The sequence below is a fragment of the Diabrotica undecimpunctata genome, chromosome 5, assembly GCF_040954645.1.
Source record: "Diabrotica undecimpunctata isolate CICGRU chromosome 5, icDiaUnde3, whole genome shotgun sequence".
Taxonomy (NCBI): Eukaryota; Metazoa; Arthropoda; class Insecta; order Coleoptera; family Chrysomelidae; genus Diabrotica; species Diabrotica undecimpunctata.
The window spans coordinates 3662418-3688296 of record NC_092807.1 but is presented as its reverse complement, the minus strand read 5'-3'; the positions used below and the strand labels follow the sequence as shown (position 1 = coordinate 3688296).

General features: G+C 34.2%; 2 protein-coding genes across 3 annotated transcripts in view; one reads left to right on the top strand and one right to left on the bottom strand.

The window, feature by feature from the left end:
* Window positions 1–14352, top strand: part of LOC140440937 (uncharacterized) — a 68484-nt gene extending 54132 nt beyond the window's left edge. The window contains exons 9-12 of the mRNA XM_072531288.1: window positions 5690–5818; window positions 6400–6657; window positions 10592–10820; window positions 14021–14352. Of these exons, the coding sequence (XP_072387389.1) occupies window positions 5690–5818; window positions 6400–6657; window positions 10592–10820; window positions 14021–14238 (834 nt within the window). The 3' untranslated portion in view covers window positions 14239–14352. The remainder of the gene's footprint in view (window positions 1–5689; window positions 5819–6399; window positions 6658–10591; window positions 10821–14020) is intronic.
* Window positions 14353–15569: 1217 nt separating this feature from the next.
* Window positions 15570–25879, bottom strand: part of LOC140440989 (receptor-type guanylate cyclase Gyc76C-like) — a 338147-nt gene continuing 327837 nt past the window's right edge. For both annotated transcript variants that reach the window (XM_072531353.1, XM_072531355.1), the window contains exon 24: window positions 15570–25525. In XM_072531353.1, coding sequence (XP_072387454.1) covers window positions 25324–25525 — 202 coding nt within the window. In that variant the 3' untranslated portion in view covers window positions 15570–25323. The remainder of the gene's footprint in view (window positions 25526–25879) is intronic.

The following is a 25879-nucleotide window of genomic DNA, read 5'->3' as shown; positions in this document are numbered from 1 at the left end:
CTACTTAACGATTAACATAATACATTTTACATGGATGGATTCTCATAAAAGGCAACATCGGAATGAGAGTAATATGCAGCAAGCTTTACAAAGCATACAAGAAAAAACGATTTTGAAAAGGCGCTTTAATAAACAACAAGGAAGTACCAAAGGTGATTTGAGAGGACGAAGACCAATATTTTCCACTGCTATTGAAAAGAAAATTACTGACCATATTATCACCATGGAAGCTCGTTTTTTGGCCTTACCAGTAAAGATTTACGAAAACTTGTATACGCAGTAGCTGAAAGAAACAATATTAGGCTTTTTTAAAGCGAAATCCTCGAATATCATTACTAACTCCAGAAAATACTTCGTTGGCAAGGGCTCAAGCTTTTAATAAACCAAATATATGTGCTTATTTTACAGCATTAGCACATATATTAGACGAGTTTTAATTTCCACCTGAAAACATTTATAACATGGACGAGTCCGGTTTGACAACTATGCATAAGAGATCGCAGAAGATTTATGCTAGTAAAGGTCGCAAACAAGTTGGTTTTTTAAGTAGTGCAGAGCGCGGTTTACATGTTACGGTCGTATGTGCAATGAATGCGATTGGAACATATGTTCCTCCTGCTTTGATTGTTCCTCGACAGAGAAAGAAAGACGAACTTATGATCGATGCACCTACTGGAAGTGTAGCCTTCGCTCAAGAAAAAGGATGGATGACTTCCGACATTTTCTGTCTCTGGCTGCAACATTTTTTAAGGTATTCAAAGGCTTCTAAAACCAACCAAGTTTTGTTGTTACTCGATAGTCATGGAAGTTTTGAAACTCCAGTTTGCAAAAGAAAACGGTATTATTATGTTTTCCTGCTCACTGCTCTCATCATGTTCAACCCTTGGACGTAGGATTTTTTAGACCACTTCAAACTTACTACGGCCAAAGAAATTCAATTATGGCTGCGACAGAATCCAGGTAAAACAGTCACCCAATTTAAAGTAGCCAGTATCTTTAATAGAGCATATTTAAAAAGTGCTCTTCCATCAAATACAATAAATGCATTTACAAAGACAGGAATAGAACCGTTCAATCCAGATGTCTTCGAGGATTGGCAATTTTTGCCGTCTATAACAACAGATAGAGAAAATTATGAACAAAACCCACTACTAGGATGTTGACGAGAACTTACTACCAGAACATCGGAACCAAAATGTTTCTTCGATTGAAGGTTTATCAAAAATCACTGATCAGAAATCAACATCATCGTCAGTCCTAAACATCTCGGTCGAAGATATTTGTCCTCCTCCTTTAGCTGGAGTATCTGAAGTAACTCAGAAAACGGGGTAAAACAGGATATTTAAATTCAACGCCAGAAATTGATGATATAAAACAAAAAATTGTAGAAAAAGAAGCAAAAAAAAGAAAACAAGACGCAAGAAAAGTGAAAAGGCAAGTTCGTGTTTCAACTACAAACAGTTCTGAAGACGATTGTGAATCTTCTTTTGAAGAAGACGACTCGGACGATGCTGCTTGCATTTACTGTAACGAACTATTTTCGCATTCACGATCCAAAGAAAAATGGATTCGTTGTCAAGTGTGTAAGAATTGATGTCACAATAAATGTGCAGATGTAAATCCTGGACGTAAAAAATTTGTGTGTGAATTGTTCATTATAACTTTTTTTCTTAAAAATACCTATTTCTAATATTATTTATCGTTTAGAATATCTTTTGGTTTAATAAAATAATTTGGTGTTTACTTATTTTATACAAAATGCAACGGGTCCATCATGAGCGCATATATGCCCGTGATGGACCCTTAACAGGATTTTAGTAAACTATGAATAACTTTTGTCATCTTCATTTTTATCAAAACTTTAAATATTTGCATATTATACAAATAACAAGACGTTATGTGGTCATATTTAAAGGCTGCTGAGTAAATAATTAAAATTATTATGGAGCTTTTTCCTTAAGGGGTCCATCATAGGCACATTTCCCCTACATCACATTGTGTTCCAAGTTTTCTCTTCCATTCATCTCTAGTCGGAGCACGTTGCCTCCACGTGGCAAGGGCTATGTTTCGTTATAGCATTCATATCCATACTAAGCAAATTAGGGGAAGATTTAACAATAATTTATATAGATGGTTCAAAAACTGTTGAAAGTACTGGTTTCGCTTTTTTTGTTTCAAACAGCAATTATGTTGAGAAATATCGAATTCCTGAATGTTGTTCTATTTTTAAAGCCGAGGCTGCTGCTATACAGAAAGCACTAACTTGGTGTGTCACTAATTATTGTGAGAACATCGTAATAGTATCAGATTCTCAGGCAGTATTACAAGCTATTCGTAGCCATCCATTGGATAGTTTTCAAAACTCCATTATACTTGATATCAAAAAATTATTACATGATCTAAAATTCACAAAAAAAACAGTTACTTTACTCTGGGTTAAAGGACATAATGCAGTAATTGGAAACGAATTAGTGGATGGTATGGCAAAAAATACATCTGAGATATCAGAAATTATAAATTTTTAATACTTTAAAGATCTTTTTTCTATTATCAGGAGTATTGGCAGGGAAAGATGGATGTCAAAATATAAAGAGGTTCAGAAGACTTCAAGAAACCATTACTTTTCTATTCATCCATGCTTACCAAAAAATATTCCCCATTTTAATTTTAACTATAATAAAGAACATTCTTCGTTAATAACCCGGTTAAAACTTAACCATGGCCTCTTTCCAGAGCATCTGCATAGGATTGGAATCTATGAAACCCCTTTCTGTCCTTGTGATGGTAAATCTGTCGGAGATTTGAACCACTTATTTTTCGATTGTCCTAATCATAGGGAACAAACTCGAAGCCTATATCTAGATTTAATTGATCTCAATATTAGCCTACCAGTTAACATCAGCAATCTGTTATCTTATTCTGACAAATCTATATATAATATTCTAATCAAGTTTATAAACGATTCTAAAATAAAAATTTAAACATCCTTATAACAATTTTCTGTGGCAAAAAGATTTTTTGTCTAATGCCATCTCTCTCTCTCTCTCTCTCTCACACACACAGCATTTAGTACAAAGCTGGGAAGTATGTTCTCGGCATATATACTTTTGACACTGTACGCATAGGGTCTTCGTTTTTCTGTTCTTTTTCGACAAGCAAAAATGACATCTACCTGGAACGTCATACTGGCTATATTGCGTAGATACCTCCGAGATGTCCAATATTTCTTTTATATGACTTCTCAACGTTCAAGTTGCGGTGTAATGAGACTCATTGCTAATGATTTCAAAAAGTTCGGCGAGTACTATGAGTATTGTTATTTTTGTCAGCAACTATATGGCTATTTATTCCAGATATATTAAAGGAAGTAATAAATAATGTCAGAAGCCATCGGCAACTTTTTCGTGCCACAGAATAAGTTCCTTTTAGCTCATCAACGGTATTCAACACCTCCCTTTGTTACATTGTAAAATGTAATCATTGTTGGCTTGGGTTTCTGGATCAATCTCGTCTTTGTAATGCATTGTTGACAATAATGTAACTATTTTGTTTTGATTGACCTTGTAGGATACCTAAGTCATGTCTTCGGTGAAACTAAAAATGCTCGAAGTAACTTTACGCTCCTTTAATTTTGCGGTAAAGATGTAGGAATTTCTTTTTTATTTTTGCGAATTGTGCCCATAACAGTTAGTTTGATAACCAATTATCAAAAGTTAGATTTTTTCCAGTTCCAGAAATTCGTTTAATTAATCTTTGTACGACTGAAGAGGCGCTATTGTCAACTTTATAGGGCCCATCTCGTTGAGTCCCAACATATACCTCTAGATTATAGGTGTAATATTACGTGGAATCAACAAGCGCTAATATTTTGATTTCATAATTTGCAGGTTTATTCGGTATATATTGCCGAAATCCACATTTTCCACTTTTCCACCAGGAGGTCCGCGAAATGACTCAACCATTTCATCAATTGGCACAAATTCACTTGAGAGTATAATTGGCTTGCATCGCTCAAGGAATCCATCAAAAAATTCTCGTATAGAAGATAGCTTATCGTAAGATCGTTAAAGCGAAGCGCTCGCAACAACAATTGAAATCCATTAACTCCCATTGTACGACGAAAAATCTCTACGGCGGTTCCGTCCTGTGCCCACAGATCTCCCAAATGTAGGTGTGATGACCGCAAGACCACAGCAAAATATAGAAGACCAATAAGTGCTTTAATTTCTTCCATATTTGGCATCTCTTTCTCTAATGTAATTTGTCCGAAGCTTTAGAATATATTTGTTTGTGTGTTCAACTATTTCGCTGATGACGGAGTCTGGAAAAAACAATTGCCAAGCATCAATAATGGTTTTTGCTTCACTGGCTTTTCCAATTACTCTAGAAGATTGAGTCACTATGCTTCTGCTCCGGATCTTTTTTTTTTTTGAAACAGCTACGGGAAATTTATTCCATAACTTCTTTTTGTCCCTTCCCACAAAACACAGACGAATATTTAGATCTTGCTGAGTTTCGTTAAAATCTGGTAGCTGTTCTCCTTCTTATTGCTTTGGTGGGTTCATTGTTCTCCAAAACGTCATCTTGGTCTTCAGGAGGTCCACTTATCTCATCATCGCTCTCAATTTCAGCCCATATGGCTAAAATACGCTTTATTTCTTTCTCGTAAGAACAAATCACCATACATGTGACTATGTTTTCCACTAAAATACTAGACTTAAGAAATATTATAAAAAGAACTACACACAGAGTTCACTTCACCGTATTATTAACTGTAAAAAGCACACCAATATCTAAAACTGTGAAACTGCAACACAAATATCTTTGATACTTATGTACACGAGCACGGTCAAAAGCACCGACTACATCAAAGGCCAAATAAAAACTGAAATAATATAATTCCAGTCGGTAAGAGGAAAACCGCTTGGAGCATTCCAGGAAGGTCTGTACCACCACCACTATTAATACAGGCGGTGTCATTTTAAAATCTATCACGGCTCGGACCGACATGCGTGTAGTCGTGGATTAATCAGGCCGCTTTGGAAATACACTTCTTCTCATGTCGCCGTTTCCTTTCGAAGGTTGGCGATCCAAATGGCAATTGTAGTTTTGGAAACTGCTGCGCGAAAGATTTCTGCGGATGAGCGGATTTTCCTCTCTTTGATTATTATTCTTAGTAATTCTTTTTGTTTACACATGCGACGAAGTACCACAACATTAATAATTCTTTGTACCCATGGAATTCTCAACATTCGTCTGTATAATATATACACCTCAAAGGCATCTATTCTTTTTTCAGTATCAAAAATACATACAGAAATTTATCGTCTTATTGACATGTAACGTACTGTTCTTCTCTCTAAAGTGCTACGATTAGTTTGTTTCTTTGATAATTGTTTAAAAGAAAACACAGTTAAGATGTGATTTCACGTATAGTCCGTTTGTGTATCCGCTTATACGTATTTCATCCCAAAAGGAATCTTCGGAGCGGCTATTCACAAACGCTCAGAACGCGAAAACAATCTTTCCTGTCGTAGTAGAAGCAACACTAAAATTGCTTCGATATGGACGCAATAGCGACATCTGATGATAAATCACGAAACGAAATCCGAAGGGAATTTGAATTTGGTTTCGGCAATTAGAAATCTTCGGATTTCGTTTCGTAATTTATAATTGTTTAATTTTGTAGAATTCCAAAGTGGTGGTTGTTGTAGCCGCTGCTCCCGATTCCGATTTTATGCCTCCAGAAAAGATGTGGTCAGCCAATGCTCCAATCGTGCAAGATATCATCACCAACGTAGCAAAATATGCTAATAAGGTAGGCTATTAAAAATATAATCGATATAAGATAAAAGTTCAATATTGGATTTGGATTCATTCAATTGTACGAACTGGTAAATTTCAATAAATTAAAAAGATAGCTGTTGAGGGACCATTCCTTGCCAGCAATCTTTATCTCTGCATCCCTCTTCATGACAATGTTGATGGATTAAACATATATTAATCACATTGCGATAGATCGGGACTATAAGGCGGATGTTATATACGATTTTCCTGATTGACACGACATTGACATGACATTGAAAAGATTATGGATAGTTTTTTTTTGTATTTCACACAGTTGTTTTCAAATAAATACCTGCCAAAGCTGTCATATATAATTAATGATACTATGAATACTTTCTTGGCCACATAAATGAAAAACAACCGGATTTACAAGCGAATCTCGATCACCAAGACAATATGCCCGCCCATAGAGAAGCTTGTACAATCATAAAAGTGTAAATTGTTAAAGCACCTCTTATTTTTTTATTTGACTCGCTCGTACTTTGCAGTACCATTTGAATATTCAGATATCTTAAAGTCTGTTTCAATAATTATATTTTGAATTTCTTCTAGTCATTTCTGGCTATCGCTACAAACCCTATCAACAGCCTGATACCAATGACGTGCGAGATATTAAAGAAACGCGCCGCGTATAACCCCAACGCAGTCTTTGGAGTAACCACTTTGGACACTGTAAGAGCCAATACCTTCGCCGCCCGGGTATTGGGCTTGGAACCGGAATGTGTGTTGGTTCCCGTTATAGGAGGAAATACCGAAGACACTATGGTGCCTGTTTTGTCCAGTACCAAGCCTTCGCCGGAATATAGCACGGTAAGTTAGACCATAGGTTTAGTTTTGGTTACAAAGTCAGCATGCTGCTTTGTGACCAACAAACTGTTCTCAGGCATTTCCAAAATGGATAATTAATTTTTCGCAGGGCAATTTCCTATTATATAATTTCTATTGATCTTTCTAGCAACCACAGATTTGATTAGCCACAGATCACAGATCAGTTTTATAGCTACGTTTCTTTTTCCATTTCTACTAGTACTTTGAAGAACAAAAAAAATTGTCAGGCTCTATTAATGATGTTTTCTTCTTCATTTTTTATATCTTACGTTATTCTTTGTTACCTTTTATTTAATATAAAAGGTTTCAGTTTCCTATATATCTGTCTTTAGATCGGGATACAGCACTAACGACCATTTACTAGTGATAAAGAACCTGATAGAGAAGGCTGCAGAATACAACAAACCATGGGCAGTGATATTTGTCGACTGCGAAAAAGCATTCGATACCATAAGCCATCAGAAAATGTTAAAAGCATTGACAGAATGTCGAATACACCATCGCTACACTAACATAACATCGAAGCTTTCGAGATGTGGTGCTATAGGCGCATTCTCAGAATATCATGAATGGACCGCGTCACTAACACGCAAGTACTCCAAACTTTAGACAAAAGATGCGAAATTCTAAATGAGATAAAAACTAGAAAGATGGAATACTTGGGGCACATTGTGAGAGGTGAAAAGTACGAACTTTTAAGAAATATCATGCAGGGCAAAATTAAGGGCAAAAGAAGTGTGGGAAGAAGAAAAATATCGTGGCTTCGTAATCTACGTGAATGGTTCGGGTGTAGTTCGATTGAACTTTTTAGGCGCGCTGCTAACAAAGTCGCAGTGGCCATGATGATTTCCAATCTCCGCTAGGAGTGGCACGAGAAGAAGAAGACACTAACATAATCAAATATATCTACCTGCATCCAAAGGGGAACTTGGCGTTGGAGTAGCAGTGGTAACCCCAAATGACACTTTTCAATTTAAACTTCCTCCAAATTCAAGCATCTATACTGCAGAACTATTTGGTTTGCTCAAAGCCATCAAGCAAGTAAATATTAAAAACATCCCTTGTTGTCTAGTCCTTTCTGACTCTCTCAGCGCAGTCAAAGCTATGCAAAATGTATACCATAAACACCCCATTGAGAAAATTATCAGGGCCGAATTAATGAAAGCTCAAGAAAATTTCAGAAGAGTCCACTTCCTATGGATACCATCTCATATAGGCATAGAAGGGAATGAAGAAGCAGATACTAGTGCGCGTAACGCTATCACCAGTGACGTATCAGAAACAGAGTGTCGGAGTATCGCAGGCGATCTAAAAGTTTATTTCAAAAATAAGGTGTTAAGTGCGTGGAATCGGGAGTGGAGTGACTCTAGTTCGAAACTCAGAACCATCAAAAGTGATATTTTTTCATGGAAGTGCACAGCCAGAAGTAGAAGATGCCAAACTATTATTACACGTCTACGACTTGGACACTGTAGGTATACTCATGCCTATCTCTTCTCAAATAGTGAACCTCCAAAATGCGAAACCTGCAATACAGTAGACAGTATAAAGCACTTCTTGATAGACTGTCCTAAATATGTAAATCAAAGACAGTCTTACAATTTGCCAAATAACCTGAAAGCACTACTCAACAAAAGTTTAGTTCCGGACAATTTATTAGGTTACTTAAAATGTATAAATATGTTACACAAAATTTAACTTAATTAATTGTTACAAATGTTCAATTGTTCACAAATTGTAATTAATTGTTACAATGATTGACTGTTACAAACGTTAATTTAATATTATTACAAATGTTACAGGAGTGTCGCTAATAACCTTTGGGTGGATGCGACTTTATTTCTTTAAATAAAAAAAAAAAAATATATCTACCAAAATTCCACAGCTTGCGTAAGACTATCTGAACAAGAAACAAATAAGTTCTGTATACAGCGAGGAGTAAGGCAAGGAGATACCGTCTCTCCAAAGCTATTATGATAATGCAATTATAATGTTTGAAAAATTATATCACGCTCCCTTGGAGGTCGGACTAAAGATTAATATGAACAAGACGGAAATAATGACTAATCTGGTGCGAAATATAACTGTTGATGGAAGGGATATTGTGCAGACTACATCGTATAAGTACTTATGACACTAAATTCGGTTCGACAGAGATAACCAGACATTTGAGCTCCCACGTCGCATAGGATTAGCCTGGGCAGCGTTTGGTAAATTAAACAATGTATTTAAATCGGATCTACCCATATGCCTCAAAAGCAAAATCTTTGACCAATGTGGAGCGGAAACATTAACACTCACAAAAAAAGTAGTGAATAAGATTCGCGTGACTCAGAGGGCTATGGAGCGCCAGATGTTGGGTATCTCTCTAAGAAACCGAATCCCAATCGAAGAAATACGTCACAGAACAAAAAACAACAGACGTCATTGGGCAGGACACGTCGCCAGATTATCAGACGATCGATGGACAAAACGTATTTTAGAGTGGAGACCAAAGCAATAAGCAATACGGAGCAGAGGACGCCCACGAACTAGATGAACTAACGACCTGAAGCGTGGTAGCAATAACTGAATGCAAGCTGCTATTGTCATTGATGATGATATCTGTCTTGCCCTATTGTCATTTACAGTCAACACAATTCTGAGATATAAGCTGCAATCACCTTTAGTAGTCAAAGTGTAGGCTAAAACCAACGATTTCGCTGCTTTTGCATCAGCTCAGATATTTTCGGACGTAGATTTGACCTGCCCCAAAAAATAAAGTCTAAATTCGCACTACAATATACTATGAAGGTTGGTATGCACCGTTCGTTATTGCACATATGCACCATGTGTTATTCTAATTTCCAGGTCACTGTTGCCAGTTCAAAGAAAATATTATATGAAGCCAGCTAAAAGCAGGGCTGTGCGACAGACCGCCAGTTTTGAGTATACTAAAAATTAAAACATTACCGAGCATTCTCTATCAGTCAGTCACATTTATTTAAACATGCATCCTAACAAATTCTCCTATTACTATTGTAATTTTCCATAATCTCAATTAAGTACCCACTGTACCCATTAAGTACCCATACATTGATTTGTGTTTTATTATAATTTATGAAAATATTTCGATTCAAAAATAATGATAGATAATCAATCTAAACATAACTTTAAATTATTATAATAAAACACTTCAGTGATCAGTGAGATATTGGATTGTAACTGTCACGTTTTGAAAAGCGTTTTTTCGTCCCGGATATTTTATAGTTTATAATACGTAGGATAAAGTATTAAAGTATAATGTCAGTTTTTCACATTTATTGTTCTTGTAATAAATAATAATTTAATCTTAAGTATAAAATTACAGTAGATGCATTCTAATGTTCCCTTCAAACATTGTGGATATAAGCTCAACCCTATCTTTGGTTATTAAATTTATTAGATACAGGTTTCTGTTGTTAATGATAAAAATAATACCTATCTAAAAACTTTATACATTTCGGAACGTTATTTTTTACACTTAGATTTTGTGCAATTCCGTTATCTGTGATGGCAACAATGCATTGATTCACGGACCATTGTATCCAGTCTGAACACAGGTTTACATTGGGAAAAAAAAAGTGTACCAGTTTTATATGACGGGAAGTGTACGATCTTCGTCTTCATCTTTGCAGGGATTAGGTATTTGTTGCTTCTTTCGGCTTTAAATTTCGTTCTATCTATTCAAAAAGTTCCTCATCCGAGTTTTTAATTTAGTATTTGTTTAAATAATCGATTTTCATCTATTCTGTCTATATGTAGGTTCCATTTTGCTCCTTATTCTTTTATTTTGTCATTGATCCAATAGACCTACAGTTCTTGTCTTATAAATTCTCCATTTTTCTGTCTGTCACACTGTGTAATGCATTTCACTCTTACTTATTTTGCTTTCCAGGAAGAAATAGAAAGTATAACGGCGACGGTCAGAAAAGCCAGGGAAAATATGTTAAAATTGAAACCTCCCGAAAACGGACACTTCGCCAGCGCCTTCGCTTGTGCCCGTTTCGTCATATCTCTGGTTAAAGCCATTAGGGGTTATCCAGATATCATCGAGTGCGCTTATGTCCCGTCCAAAGCCCACCCTGACGTCAACTATTTGTCTACCCCACTTCTATTAGGACCTGGTAGGTATCAATAATGTTTTAGGTTTAATTTTAGCTGGATAAACTATTTATTTAGACAAACGAAAACCGTGTAATGAAAACACTAAAATCACGGTTTCAGGATGAAATATTTAGGTAATTAACTAAGACAGCCATTATATAATGATAAAAAAAAGATGAAATATAGAGTCACATAGAAAAATAAGGAGTCTAAAAATGAGAAAGACACAAAGACAGTTTCCACTTCGGGGGCGACCTAACCTAATCAATCACATTGGCCAACTATGTAAAATAATAGGAAACTATTAAACAGCTGCCCAGAATAGAAAAGTTAAATGAATATAACTCTATAGACACATTTTTTTACACAATATTTCATTCGCAGCAACGTGCTAAATATAATTTGTACAGACATACTGTATTTTATCGAAAAATGTTTTACAGTTGACATACAGTCCATCTAATTTACTTACCGTTGCACGTCATTATAATTGACAGAGATCGAAGTTGACACAGTTGCCAAAGTATAAAAAAATCCTGAATCCATTTTAAATCAAATAGGTCACATAATTATTGCAAAAGTGGATTACACAATAAAACAAATTAATATTTAATGTAAATAAATAGAAACAAAACTAGAATTAAAAATAATCTTGTTAAAAACAATTTGAGCCGCTTGTATGCGTCGTATAAGGATGTAAAATGGAATATTTAAACAAAAACAACACTTTTTTCATTACTTATTAACATTAGTCAACACCGCAACTGTCAAAGTATTACCAATTTATGCCCAAATATCACTTTCGTTCGATTACAGTTACAGTGTGTTCCGAACAAATGTTCTTCATAAAAACGCTTTATAATGCATTTATACAAATTAAATGAAACATATTATTGTGTATTTCTTTAAGTTAACATTAATAGAAATTTTTAAATATTAGTTCTACGCGTATATAATAAAATATGTCTAGTGGCTGTAATGCCAGTGTACTCGGCAAAGTGACTCTAAAAAAGAGCACATCTATCGCCTAAATATTTCGTGTTGGTATCATGTGACCTCATGGGCTATGACGCGGATGACATGCAACGATAAGTAAATTAGAGGAAGTATATATGTCTCTATTTACGCCTTTACGTCACATCTGAAAAAATAAACAATGTTGCTAGATGGCTTACGCTATTTTCTGTTCGCAACTACGCTCATGTACTCATACTACAGTACGAAAAAAGAAGAATGTGATAAATAAAAAACGATTTTGATAATTAAAATATTGTAAATTAAATTGTAAAGTTAACCAAGTACAGTAATTTATCAGGTCATTTATTTATATATATATACAAGGATTTCCACAGTTTTCACTGTATTCCTTCGCTCAACCGTTTTCTCCAATTTTTCCTGTTTAGCCAGTCCCCTTCCTGTAGGTTTCTTCTACTCATTGCTTCGTCCACTTCATCTCTGAAAGATCTTCGGGGTCTGCCTCTCTTTCTTCTTCCTATCGGGCTCCACTCTGTTATTCTATTTATCCACCGATTTTGGTCTGCTCTTCTGACATGTCCGTACCATGTTAATCTCTTCTGTTCGATGTAGTCTATTATGTCGGAGTTCATTCCCATTCTCCTCTTAATCTCCATGTTATTTATTCTGTCTCTTCTTGTTACTCTGCAGCTTCTCCTTAGGAATTCCATCTCTGTTGCTCTTATTTTGTTTTTGGTTTTCTTATTTATTGTCCAATTTTCACACCCATAAGTGAGGATACTTCTTGTCATGGTATTATATATTTTTTTCTTTGTTTTCATGCTGATGTTCTTATCCCATAGTACCGGGTTCAATTTTCGTATGCAGTCTCTTGTTTGTCCTAGTCTATTTTTTATCTCTTCCTCCGTTGTTCCTTTGTTTGATATTATGAAACCTAAATACTTATACTTGTCTGTTCCTTTGATTTGTTTACCTTCGTCTATTTCCAACTGTTTTATGTCTGTATTCTCCGTTGTTAGGTATTCAGTTTTCTTTAGGTTTATTTCCATCCCATTCTTTGTATATTCCTGCTCCAGTTTTCTCATCATAAAACTGAGGTCATCCTCGTCTTGTGCGATCACTATTTGGTCGTCGGCAAAACTTAGCGTATATAGATATTCGTTCCTTACTGGTATACCCATTCCTTCGCACTTTCTTTTCCATGGTTTCAGGGTTTTTTCCAGGAATATTTTGAACAGGGTGGGGGATGTGGAGCAACCCTGTAGTAGTCCCTTTGTCGTCTTAAATGGCCTGCATAGTCTATTGCCCGTTTTGATAGCTACTTCGTTATTCTTGTAGAGTGCTTTTACCGCGTTTATTAATCTTCGTGGAACTTCGATGTCTTCCATTGCTTCCCATAGCTTGGTTCTAGGTATTGAGTCATATGCCTTCTTAAGATCAACAAAAGCCAGATGGACGGATCTATTTTTGGCCATTCTTTTTTCTATTAGTTGTTCGACCGTGTAAATGTGATCTAAGCATGCTTTCCCCGCTGTGAAACCTGCCTGGTCTTCTCCGATTTTATCTTGTATATATATTTCTAATTTTTCCTTTATGGTCTTTCCATACAGTCTGCCTATAGACGATATAATGCTGATTCCCCGATAGTTTTCGCAGTTTCTTCTATTTCCTTTCTTGTATATTGATGTCATATATGCTTGGGTCCATTCTGCCGGTAAGTCTTCTCCATTCAGTGCTCTCTCAAACATTTTATGTATCATACGGAATAACTTTTCATTTATTTAAAATGGTTAAATGTGGCCTCGTATCCTACTTTGTAGCCTTGTTTAAAAAGCATTTACAAATAATTTCGTGTTTGTACAATGGGCAACAATGCCTCATAGTAACACAGCAAAATTAATTTCACTATAACTCAAATCATGAAAATGTCAGAAATAAAAAGTTATGTTGGCGCACATGGGTGTCAAAAAAATTGCAGCTACATTTTAGAAATAAATACAAATACTATATATCTCTGAAATTATTCAAATCAAAATATAAATTACAAAAATTGAAATTAGAAATTGAAAAATTACCGTTGCCTGTTCTGGGGATCGAACCCGATCCTCCATGGCGAACTTGATAAGCCATACCATAGACACTAAGCTACGGCCGCCACGTATTCTATGCATTCAAGAATTATTAAAACCCAGACTTCTATAAAACTTCTGCATTTTTTTATATCCAAATTACTGTTTCTTTTTAGGTGGAATTGCAAAGAACCTTGGCGTTCCTAAACTGACAGAATTCGAATCTTGTTTGTTGGATAATGCAGTCATGTACCTCAGAAATGATATCCAAAGAGGAGAAAAATTCGTAGGTGCTTTGCATACTCCCGAGTGCGATCCCTGTGACGTTTTGATTCCGAGGTGTCCCAAAAACTGGTGCGACTTTCAAAAAGAAGAGCGTAATAAATGTAAATAGTGTAATTAATTGACTTGTAATATATTTCCTACGATTTCGGAAGATTTTAATTATAAGGACAAAGGAAATATTGAATTAGTATAGAAAAACATAGCACAAATTAATGCAGAGCTCAAAATTAAAGTCGATTAATAAACAAAATCAGCAGCTTTGTATTTGCACATTTTAATTATATTTTTTTATACTAATTGTTTAAAAATTTTAATCGCGTCATCTACATATTTCTAATTGAAGTAGAGCAAAATTTCAAATGTGGTAAGTACTCAATAGATGGCGCTTCTAACGAGCCAAAAAAATGTAATTTATTCAACGTACCTATCTAATAGTTGCTTATTTTTAGTTTAGTAAGTTTTGTTATGTATACAAATAAGCAAATCAAAATATATATTATAATTTAGCGTTTTATGTATTAATATTAACAATTTCTTATTCAATTATTAAATTTTTTTAGAAAGAATAAAGGAAAACAAGAGGTATAGTCCCAAAAATCGAACTGGGAATATATTTTGTTAAAAAACAACGATTAATGTTGTTTTTTTAAATTTATAGTCCGGGATCCAAGGTCCATTTTCAACATTTATTACCAACAAGCTAATTTTTCATGAGTAGTTTCATTTTAACGAGACGCCCAACTTTTGTCCTTACAACAATTTGCATTTGTGGTAACTAACAGGGGTAGCAGGGATGAAATATGTTGCTCAAAAATTTGTTACTAACGGTGTTTTTTCTTGTTTATTCTCGGGATAATTATCTAAATTAGTTGAAAAAATATTTGTCCTACAAAATGAAAGGTTTTATCAAAGAGTTTTATCCTCATTTTCCAACATGTACCTATCATTAACGAGCCTTTTACTAGCAGGCTCTCCATCCATAGCGTTTTCAGCACTGGTGGTTGGTTGATCGTTATTCATAATAACATTAAAATAGGAACGTTTTTCTTCCAATATACAAACAACTTTTTGTAAGCAGCAATAAGGACAAACAATAGAAAGACTATGAATTTTTTTATGGTAAACGTCGATATGCAAAATGACAAGTGACAATTTAGTGCAGAAATAACCTTAGTCTGGGACAAAGGTGGTTTCAGAAATGTATGGATATTTTAAATTGATATAAAATCAACTATACTTACGGGACTAAGGTGTATTTTGCATTAAATTGTGTGTAACCCACGACTCAAAATCGCCAAAATGTGATTTCGGTTGTTTCTGAAATAAGCGATTCAATTGTTTTGGATTTCCAAGTCCGTTTATTAAAAAATCGAATCCTTAAAACTTTTTATCGAAAATTTAAAGGTTTCAGTGTCAGGAAAGAGAAAATACGGGGATATATCAATTTAATATGAACATTTAATAAATAAATATGTATATTTATCAAACAGTACCTACAATAACATATTTACATGTGAAATTATTTTATTATACATAAACTATGAACTTTATAAGTCAATGGCACGTCCATTTTCTAGTGCGAAGGTAGTTCTTCAAAAAATAAAAATAATCGACTACATATTTTATTTTATATACAATAATTGGAGATAATATTCACAGCCTCAAACGCAATTCTGACTTAAAACCTTCTGTAAACACCGAAGAGACAAAATTCTATCTGTACACCAAGACGTTGACCGGAAAAACCTCTAATTGACTCGATTTCGCGTGATCTTCGAAACATAAAGTCGACTGAAGGTTTTCACGAGGTTTCCGATATATGCTGCTGTATTATCTTTTAGGTTTTTGACAATGTACAACATAGCCAAAGATACAAAAGAGCGAAAAAGTCACTAGATATGCTTTCATGAAAAACTGACAAAAAAAAATTATTTTAAATAAAGGAAGTGGTAGAGAATGAATTTCACCATAACTCCATAACTAGTCAGATTTCACCATAACTCTGTCACGTGCCACATCTGTCAAACCTTTGACTTTACAATTATTCTGTCACCTGTCAAATCTTGCCAATGTGTTACTGCTAGTGAATTTGCCATTAAAAGTTCCTACAAGGTAGTAATTAACCGTTTAGGAAAAAAATATAGGTATAATAAAGAATCATTGAAGTTCTGAACAAATCTATAAATAAATACGATACATTGACTCTTCTATAAATGAATGTTCATTTAAAACAAATTATATTCTTGAAAACGTCTACTCTTATGATTCAGCTTTGCTGTGTTGTACATTACTGTGTCTTTCAAAACTTAAAAAACTCCGCCTAAACAACCAACTAGTACTAAAATAAGGAGTGTCTATCAAGCAACATGTAATTGTCCGTCAGTTGGTTGCTTAGACGGTCCCAAACGAAATGTTATAAGGCAGCAACATTGCAATTGACGGGATATAAAAATAATCACGTACATCTTTTTGAAAAAAACGGCTATTCACACTCAGATTATGGTAACAGTAAAGTGTACAAAAACTTTAACATTTAGATTAGTATAATCTTCAAAAAATAGGCAAAATAGAAAGTTTATCGGGACAATGATTGGGCTTAGTTTCAATTTTGAGCACCGTTAAGTGTTTGATTGTATATTGTAATTAAGAAAACCTTATTGACTGCTTTTTAGTTTAGATTAGGCAAGTGAGGTTATGTAAGGTTAGCTGACGTCACAAAGCACGAGCACAACACAACGATTTGGACGCTTTCGACAGTTTTGTCGATAGTCGAGATCATCTGGCTGACTTATTAGTAACAATCAGGTTAATTAACTACCAAAAGCATGGCAAAAAGATCACAAACATTGAAAAAGTGTTTGAAGGTCGAAAAATTTTAATATGAGCTTGACTGGTGACGTCATTGTGCGTCATATTATAGGGTATTAAAGGTTAAAATGTACTTAATACGCTTAGTAAGTATTGGAAACATTGCAAAATTGACGATTCGACTAAGAACGGTAAAAGATGAATGGTGAACTTATATTCCGATGATTTTGGTAGAAGATTAAGTGTACCAGTAAGACTAATAGACAACTGATGTGAGGTAGTAATAGGGTAAAAAAATAGGGTAAAAAATAGTGAGCTAAGGTAAAAATAACAAAATTAATGCGGATAACACTGTTATACTGAACCTACAGGCCAGATACAATGAAATCAGTAATAGGAAAGCTACAAGCGGCTAGTAAGTATGTAATATAGACATTACTCGTCTGATATATTAGAGTAGGAAATGTAAGATCCAATAATGGTCCTCAAAAAGTACCAACAGCATATTACGACTTGAAATTGACTTTAGGGGAAGTTCAGCAGGAAAATCAAAACTGAAATGATTGATATCACAGTTTCTTGTATAATACCATCAAATTTTTCTGTCAAATAAAAGGTTTCATCATGAAAATAAGTCCAATCATAGTCTGTTGTGCTATGTTATAGTTCGTGCTATATTATATAATCCTAGACAGTCAGAATAATGAAGTTGCTTTACTTAAAGAGTCATTGTGTTAAAAAAACAAATTATTTACCACGTATTTGAAAACAAAATGGCCTTGACGTGGGGAGAGTACATTTATGCCATTGTTATCAATTTTTATTGTTTTTTTGTGATAATAGATTGAAGATATTCAGAAATAAATTATTATTTTAAAGTGCGATCGAATATTTATGTATGAAAGGAAAGTATTACAAGAAAAATCCTTGTTTAACAGTCACTTAAGAATTCTAAAATTTTCTCTTACAAAAATGAATAACTCTATAACTAAAGCAACCACTAAACCTTTAAATAGTTCGTCCCAGAAGTCCAATCACATAAATTACACATTTCTTTAAGTTTTAAAAATATTTGACATATATAAAACATCCTGTACATACAACACTTAGTTTGTTTTAATTATGTGATCTAAAAATTGTACTTTAAAACAGTTCCTTAATATATTGCGCCTATTTGATATGACGGTTCTTGCAATTTTCAACGACAAAATAAAAATACGGGTCGAGGCACGTCCGAATTGATTGCTCTACCGGACAAACAAGTAACTTCAAGACAAATGTCAATTTGACAAATGGAAATTGTCATTGACAGTTGACAATACGATTGAAAATTGAGTAATGAAAGAATTACTGGAAAGAAATCGAATTACATCAAATTTATCAAAATAAATATTGCAGCATTATGTTTTTGTGATTATTTCTATCAAGTTTAAAGAATTGTGTAACTATACCTACATACAGGATGAGTTTTTAGTACGACATCGGTCGATAATTCCATTATGGTATAGAATATCCAAAAAACTTATTTAGTTTCTGAAGTTTATTGGATATCTTGTACTACAATGCAATTATCGATCGATGTCACAGTAAAAACTCACCTTGTATAAGTATATATTCTTGGCAAATGATTTCTTAATATATTACTTGTTTTTCCAGTAGATTTTTCCCATTGAGTACCACGCCACCCTTTATACATCAACGCCACAAAAGAAATATTTTCTGCTTTTCATTTTTAACTGCATATAAAGTCTGGACACTCGTATACCAAAAAAAATACAAAGAAAACATTTCTTTTGTGCAGTTTTGAAACAACACAAACCTAAAAGATTAAAAATAAACGCAACAAAACTTTTCAGCACAAACAAACGTTTTTTTTTAAAACATGCTCTTAAAACAAATAAAAATTTTTGCTTGCAAGATCACACTGATCATCACAATAAGGGATTCTAAATGCACTTACTTTGGGGGGTGCAAACCAAATAGTTTTTGAACTATTTTGGTCGAATGAGTCGATCGTACCTTAGATACATAATTTTTAATTATTTTAGGGTAACGATCTGGTATTTTGGGTGGTTTTGTAGTAAAGAATGTCGTGTTGGCTTGGTATATAAACATATTCCATATAAAGATAGACAACAGAAAAGAAGAAGGACAATACAATAGGATAGACAGTAAGATAGATGCAAGAAGCATCAGATTGAACAATAAAAAAAAGCAAATGAACAGAAAATCAAGAAGGGGCAGGTGAAGCCAATATTAACTTCTATGGAAGCTTATGAATCGAAATAAACTGCGTGAACAAAATATTTGAATATTTTCCATCTTATATACGAGGCATGTTTTTTAAGTAAGTACCGTTTTGCGATTCCGCCGCCGCAGCGCTACGGTCGGCGTTCCGCGCATGAGCGCTGGTTACCTACATCTCTTGTCTACGCACTGACGCCATTACAGTCTGATTCTTCATTGTATACTTGTTTACTCCAGTGTTTAAGATGCCTCCAACAATCGTGAGTCACGCTGATTGTGAAGTACGGGCTGTTATACGATTTCTTAGTGCTAAAGGCGTAAAACCGATCGATAGTCATCGTGAGATCGTTGAAGTTTACAGACAAAACATTATGAGTGATAGAATGATAAGGAAATGGGTGAGAGCATTTAAAGATGGCCGCACAAATGTGCATGATGAAGAACGGAGTGGGCGTCCTTCGGTCGTTAATGAAAATTTGGTGCAGAAAGTGGACGAAAAGGTGAGAGGAAACAGACGCTTTAGAATTTCATTATTGCCCGACTGCTTTCCTCAGTATTCTCGTAGTGTTTTGTATCTCATTGTTGCCGAGAACTTGAATTACCGGAAATTGTGTTCACGTTGGGTTCCAAAAATGTTGACGGATTTGCACAAAACCCAACGTTTAGGCAGTGCATTGACTTTCCTTGGGCGGTACCACAGTGAAGGTGAAGATTTTTTAGACCAAATTGTTACTGGTGACGAAACGTGGGTGGCTTACGTCACACCAGAATCGAAACAACAATCCATGGAATGGCGACATTCATCATCACCCAAAAGAGTGAAGTTTAAGCAAACAATTTCTGCCCGGAAAATCATGTGCACAGTTTTTTGGGACAGAAAAGGAGTATTGCTAGTGGAGTTTCTGCTTCATAATGAGACAATCAATGCAGCGTGAGACATTGAAAAATGTGCGTCGTGCAGTCCAGAACAAAAGACGTGGCAAGTTGAGTAAGGGTATCGTTTTGCTGCATGACAATGCCCGTCCACATGTGGCTAATCAGACCAAAGATCTCATCAAATCATTTAAATGGGAAACTCTAGATCATCCTACATACAGCCCTGATCTGGCGCCCAGCGACTACCATTTGTTCCAGCACTTGAAGAAACACCTGGGCGGTCAGCGTCTTGAAGACGATAAGTCAAAACATTTGTGATGCAGTGGTTAACAAGTCAGGTGGCAGAATTTTATCAGGAGGGTATTCAAAAACTGCTGCCACGTTATGACAAGTGCCTCAATATTCACGGAAATTATGTAGAAAAGTAGATTAAGGTACAGGCTTTCATGTAAAAATAAAATTATTGCCATATCTTTGCACGTCTTTTTTTAATTCCAAAACGGTACTTACTTAAAAAACACGCCTCGTACTAGCGAGAAAATCTGTATTTTCTACATGTATACTTCTTCACATAGATAATACATTTTAGTAAATACAGTCAGTTGGACCGCACAAAACTCAATGGTCAAAATTTATTTGTAATTTCTATTTCGGCCAATACGACCAATAGTTTTTTGGAAATAGATTGTATTACTGTATAAAAACCACCCAAAATGATTCTATAGCTTCTTTTGAGAATGCCAAATCTTAAATAGCACCTACATTTTTCCTATTTGCTTTCAATTAAGTCACTAGATACGTTTTCTTTATCAAAATATGTGCTAGTATAATTAAGATGGTTAGAAGTAAAAGGGTTTAAGTGCACTTTTGTGAACAAGGTCTAAAATTAAAGAAAAAAATTGTTGAAACACAAAAATATATTAGCTGACATGAAACTTAAACCACAGACAGACAAATTCAACCCAAAAAACAAGTTAGTTAGGAAAATTGAGGGAACTTAATCCATATAGGGTATTATTTATATCTTTTATGTAATTTGGGTTTATTTTTGTTGTCTTTTTGCAGCAAGAAGTTCCCAGGAAAAGGCTCATGTCTGATAAAATTTATCAGGTGTCTACCCCCAAGGTAACAAAGATAGTTGCATATAGTGACTTGTGGAGAGCAGAATAAAAACAAAAACATCTGCAAAGTGTTCTCCTTCATCGTTCAAGCTACTTATATCACCGAGATCCGTCACAAGTTTCTGGAACCTGGTCACACCTATACCAGAGAATAACCGAATACAGAGAAGCGACACAACGATCCAAAACGTGTACCATTTTTGTATACGCACGCCCGATTCTGGTTGTTTAACTGTCAAAAACACGTGCTTATTCTTTAATTCTGGTTGTTTTCGATAGTTCGTAGGCGTCTATGGTAAATACTCAACACAACAAGTGCATTTGACCATTTATATAATTTATTTATAGTTAAAAGTTTATAGTTATAGTTAAAATAGTTATAGTTAAATATATAAGTTTATAGCTATAGTTTATAGTTAAAAGTTTAATTTATATTTAAAATGTCTGGATATATTTGTGCGATTCGCGGATGTTCATCTGTGACAGGAAAAGGAATAAGTTTATTTAGATTTCTTAAGAATAATAACAGGTAATTACTATTGCTTTGTAATTATTATTAGTTATTACATAATAGTATTGGTTTGACTTTCGAACAGTAAGCCGACGCCGACGTGTCTGTCCGAGCTATAAAAAATAAACTTTGGTCTGCCAAGGGATAGTTCAAAATAAAAACATTAAATTTGGTTTCAGTGCTATTTCTTTTATTGAAAGACGCAAGTCTCCGAAGGCTCAGGACAAAAAATCAACAGATGGTGGCCGGGCTCAAAGACAACAATACGAATATAGTATTTTTAGGAAATAAAAATATATAGAGGGTTTTATACACGAGAATATTTGATTTAAGAGCTTAGGCGCAAAATTTCGGGACAATGCTTTTTAAATGCATTCATTTTTTTCGAATCCTGAAAAAACTATAAGTATTTTTGAAAAATTTAAACGCAGAATGAAAGACTACATTATTACTAAGGGCCGAAAGTCCCTGAAAACTTCTATAATATTTATTTTAATAAGTTACAGGGGTGAAAAAAAAAAGAGAAGTGTGGGTCTGGATTCTAAGGGACTTTCGACCCTCGGTAATAATGTAATCTTTTATTCTGCGTTTAAATTTTTCAAAAATATTTGTTAGTTTTCTCAGGATTCGAAAAAAATTATTGCATTTAAAAAGCATTGGCCCGAAATTTTACGCCTACGCTCTTAAACGAAACAAAGAAATTACTAAAATGCTCAAACTAAAAATTGTTGGAAACATAATTAGACCGATAATTGGTAAAATCATACAATTACAACAGAACAAGACTTCAAAATTGTAAAAACATGGTTGCAAATAAACAAACTTACATTAAATTATGAAAAAACTAAATACTCATCTACTTTTTGCTATATGCAAAAGTTGTCTGCCAATTTTTAATTCGTTAAATATAAATAACAAAGATCAAATATGTGAATCGGAATACATAAAATATTTAGGAGTTTGAAATGGGAATTACAAATAAAAAATATTGAAACTTTATTTGTTGTATATCTCAATATTTAGTGACATTTTTGTGACTTAGTCAGGAGAAAACTGTAAATTTATTAAGATTAGATATTGACAAAAGTTAAATATTTCATTACTTACAATATACTTAGCATATACTAATACTCTTATAGTTGTAAGTAATAAAGTATTATTTATAAATACAGAAAAAGTTCTTTGTTTATCTAAAATTTGTTCTGTTAAAAATTTTTAGTGCCAAAGTGTGGATAGAAGCTTGCAGACGAGAAGGTTTGTTATTCAAAATAGATTCACTTTATAATAATTATAGGATTTGTGAACACCCATTCAAAAAAAGTAACGCGCCACAAGACTCTGGGGTGGCGTGGAAACTGTCTTAAAATTTGTTTTAAAAAAATTTCATTGTGTAACTCTTTAAAGACGGGTCACGTCAAAAGACGTTTTAGCGTAACTTCCGCGACAGCCGGGTGGCATCAGTAAATTACCTTTTGTAAATCAAAAATAATTACACCATTAAGAATGTCAACAAAAGCTGGCCCTGCAGGTAACTATTTTTTCAGTGCAATATTTCATATTTATTGAAAGTCAACATAAATGCTCAATTTTATATTGTGTGACATGTGTGAATTTATATTGTGTGATATGCCCACTGACTATTAATTTTCTGGTTGTTAGCTGTCATTGGCGGCTTGGCCACGTAACTTCAAAGTAGTGTCGCTTCTCTGTGTTCGGTTATGAGTGTGACCGTAGTTTTGGTTTAATTGAAAAGAAGAAACGACAAATTCCCTAAGTTTTTGTTCCAGCAGATTGGAAACTTGTTATAAAAAAATACATCCTCAAATTTTGTAGTTTACAACATGACGACAGAAGATTTTTACTCATTGTCGATCTTACATGAAATAATGAAAGATCCTAAAAAGGATTCCGTTGGTCAAAGAAAAACTGGCTTTCAGTTATAAGCATACTTTAAACCAGGATATTGAATTTTTTATGTGTACTATGGGAAAAGCACAAAGTGGACGTCCATCTTTTCAGCTCTCCAAATTGAACCCTATTAATGACACGACGCTACCAATTAAGGATGCTAAATATAAAAATTTGCTAAGCCTCTTGGACTACATTCCTTTATGTCACCATTCCTTTTATCGAAATTTGAAACATACTGGACGATGCCGAAGAAGATATTCAGAGTCGGATTACGAATGATACTGTACTTAAAAGTTTACAAAATAAATAATAGTAGCTAACATCTGAACTTGAACTTTTACCAGTAACATTTATAAACACCATGTCTCGATTCAAGTACATTTTTTCAATAATTGAAAAAATTGAAGGATATAGTAAGGATATAGTAAGAATAATTCTTACTGAATGGCTGTGAAAGTTGGACAATGAACTCTGAAATAGAAAAAAGAATAGATGCCTTTGAGATGTATATATACAGACGAATGTTGAGGATTCCATGGGTACAAAGAGTTACTAATGTTAGGTACTTCGTCGCATGTGTAAACAAAAAGAATTACTAAGAATAATCAAAGAGAGGAAAATGCAATACTTGGGTCATGTGCTGAGAGGCGAAAGATATGAATTACTTCAAGTTATACTGGAAGGAAAAGTACAGGGCAAAAGATCAGTAGGAAGACGCCAGAACTCGTGGCTGAAAGACCTGAGGAGATGGTTCGACCGCTCATCCGCAGAGATCTTTCGCGCAGCAGTTTCCAAAACTACAATTGCCATTTGGATCGCCAACCTTCGAAAGGAGACGGCGCAATGAGAAGAAGAAGTAAGAATAATAATATACCCTTATATTTTTATCATTTTATAGAACATTCTACATTAGACATATTTTAGTTTCATCATTCCTAGAATTTATAATACTTAAACAACTTTGACGCTGATTATCTCAGAACTATCAAAACTGCACTTAAACCCTTTTACGTCTGACCCCCTCAATTATTAAGTCTTTATTTAGAAAAATATTACTTTACTACTGTTGTAGACACACATTGCATGGTGAACTAAACCTCAGCAAAAGTCTTCGTTAGTCAGTGATGTTTTCAGTACACAAATACGATGCAAATTCCGTTATTTCGTCCATTCAAAACACTAAAATGTTATTGAGAAACAATCAAGGTTTCTCTTTCACTGACTAACACACTCTTTAACAAACTAGAATAGTCCAAGATTTAACTGAACTATACGACCAGTTAGCAAAAAAGCACCTTACCATAAACCTGTGACTGATTAAAGCAAATAGAATAAATATAATAGTATATATACTTACATAAACTCTTTGCCACAACCTTCCTTTCATCACAAAACCACATTTCTGATTGACAATGTGCCAAACATCCAACATTTTTGGAAATATTTTAATAGCTAAGTAGAAAACGCCCCACACTGAATATTTTTACTATATCAAAGACTTTTTTATATGATTTTATAAATCATAAAATATTTAGTGAACGCTTTTGACAGAACGGCACCCCATTGGGGTATATATAATCCAAGGTGCTACCTAAAACAACCACCGACGTTCAAATTGAAGAACCCGGTCTAATAAAATTTTACATAAACTCCTAAACAACTTTAAATCGACTCGAAAAGAGTTCCAACTCCCGCAGTATCTCCAATATTTCCATTTTCATTAAACGATGCTTTCCTTTTCTGGTTGCAGATTGTTGTACTCGTTCATAACGCCCTTTCTCAATGACGAATTGCTGGATTTGATGCCGTTACCGTTGAATAAACCCATCAACCAGCTCTTCACGTTCTTGGAGATTGACTTTTTGCTGGGAACGTCAGACAGTTGGGCGCAGGATGTTGAAACTGCTTCCAAAGATCGCCACCTTCATATTATAACATAAAATATTAGTAAACCTGACAATAAAACGACTTGAGTCATTAATAATACGAAATTATCAAACAAAGAAAATCAAAGACAAAAGAGGAATTAAGCAGTACATAGAACTATAAAAGTGATTCTGTACAGTACATTTAACAAACTTACACCTCTAACCGATTAATGGAATTCGCAGAAAATCTTTCGTTGTAGCAAAAGCCACGGTAAACTGAACTGGAGTTCTCCATAATCTTTTTAATTACTTACTTTGTTTAGAATAGTTTTGCCTGTATTATCAGTTAGAGTTAATTTGTATAAAATGAAGAGCAAAAATTTAAATGGAATTTTAAATATTATTGTT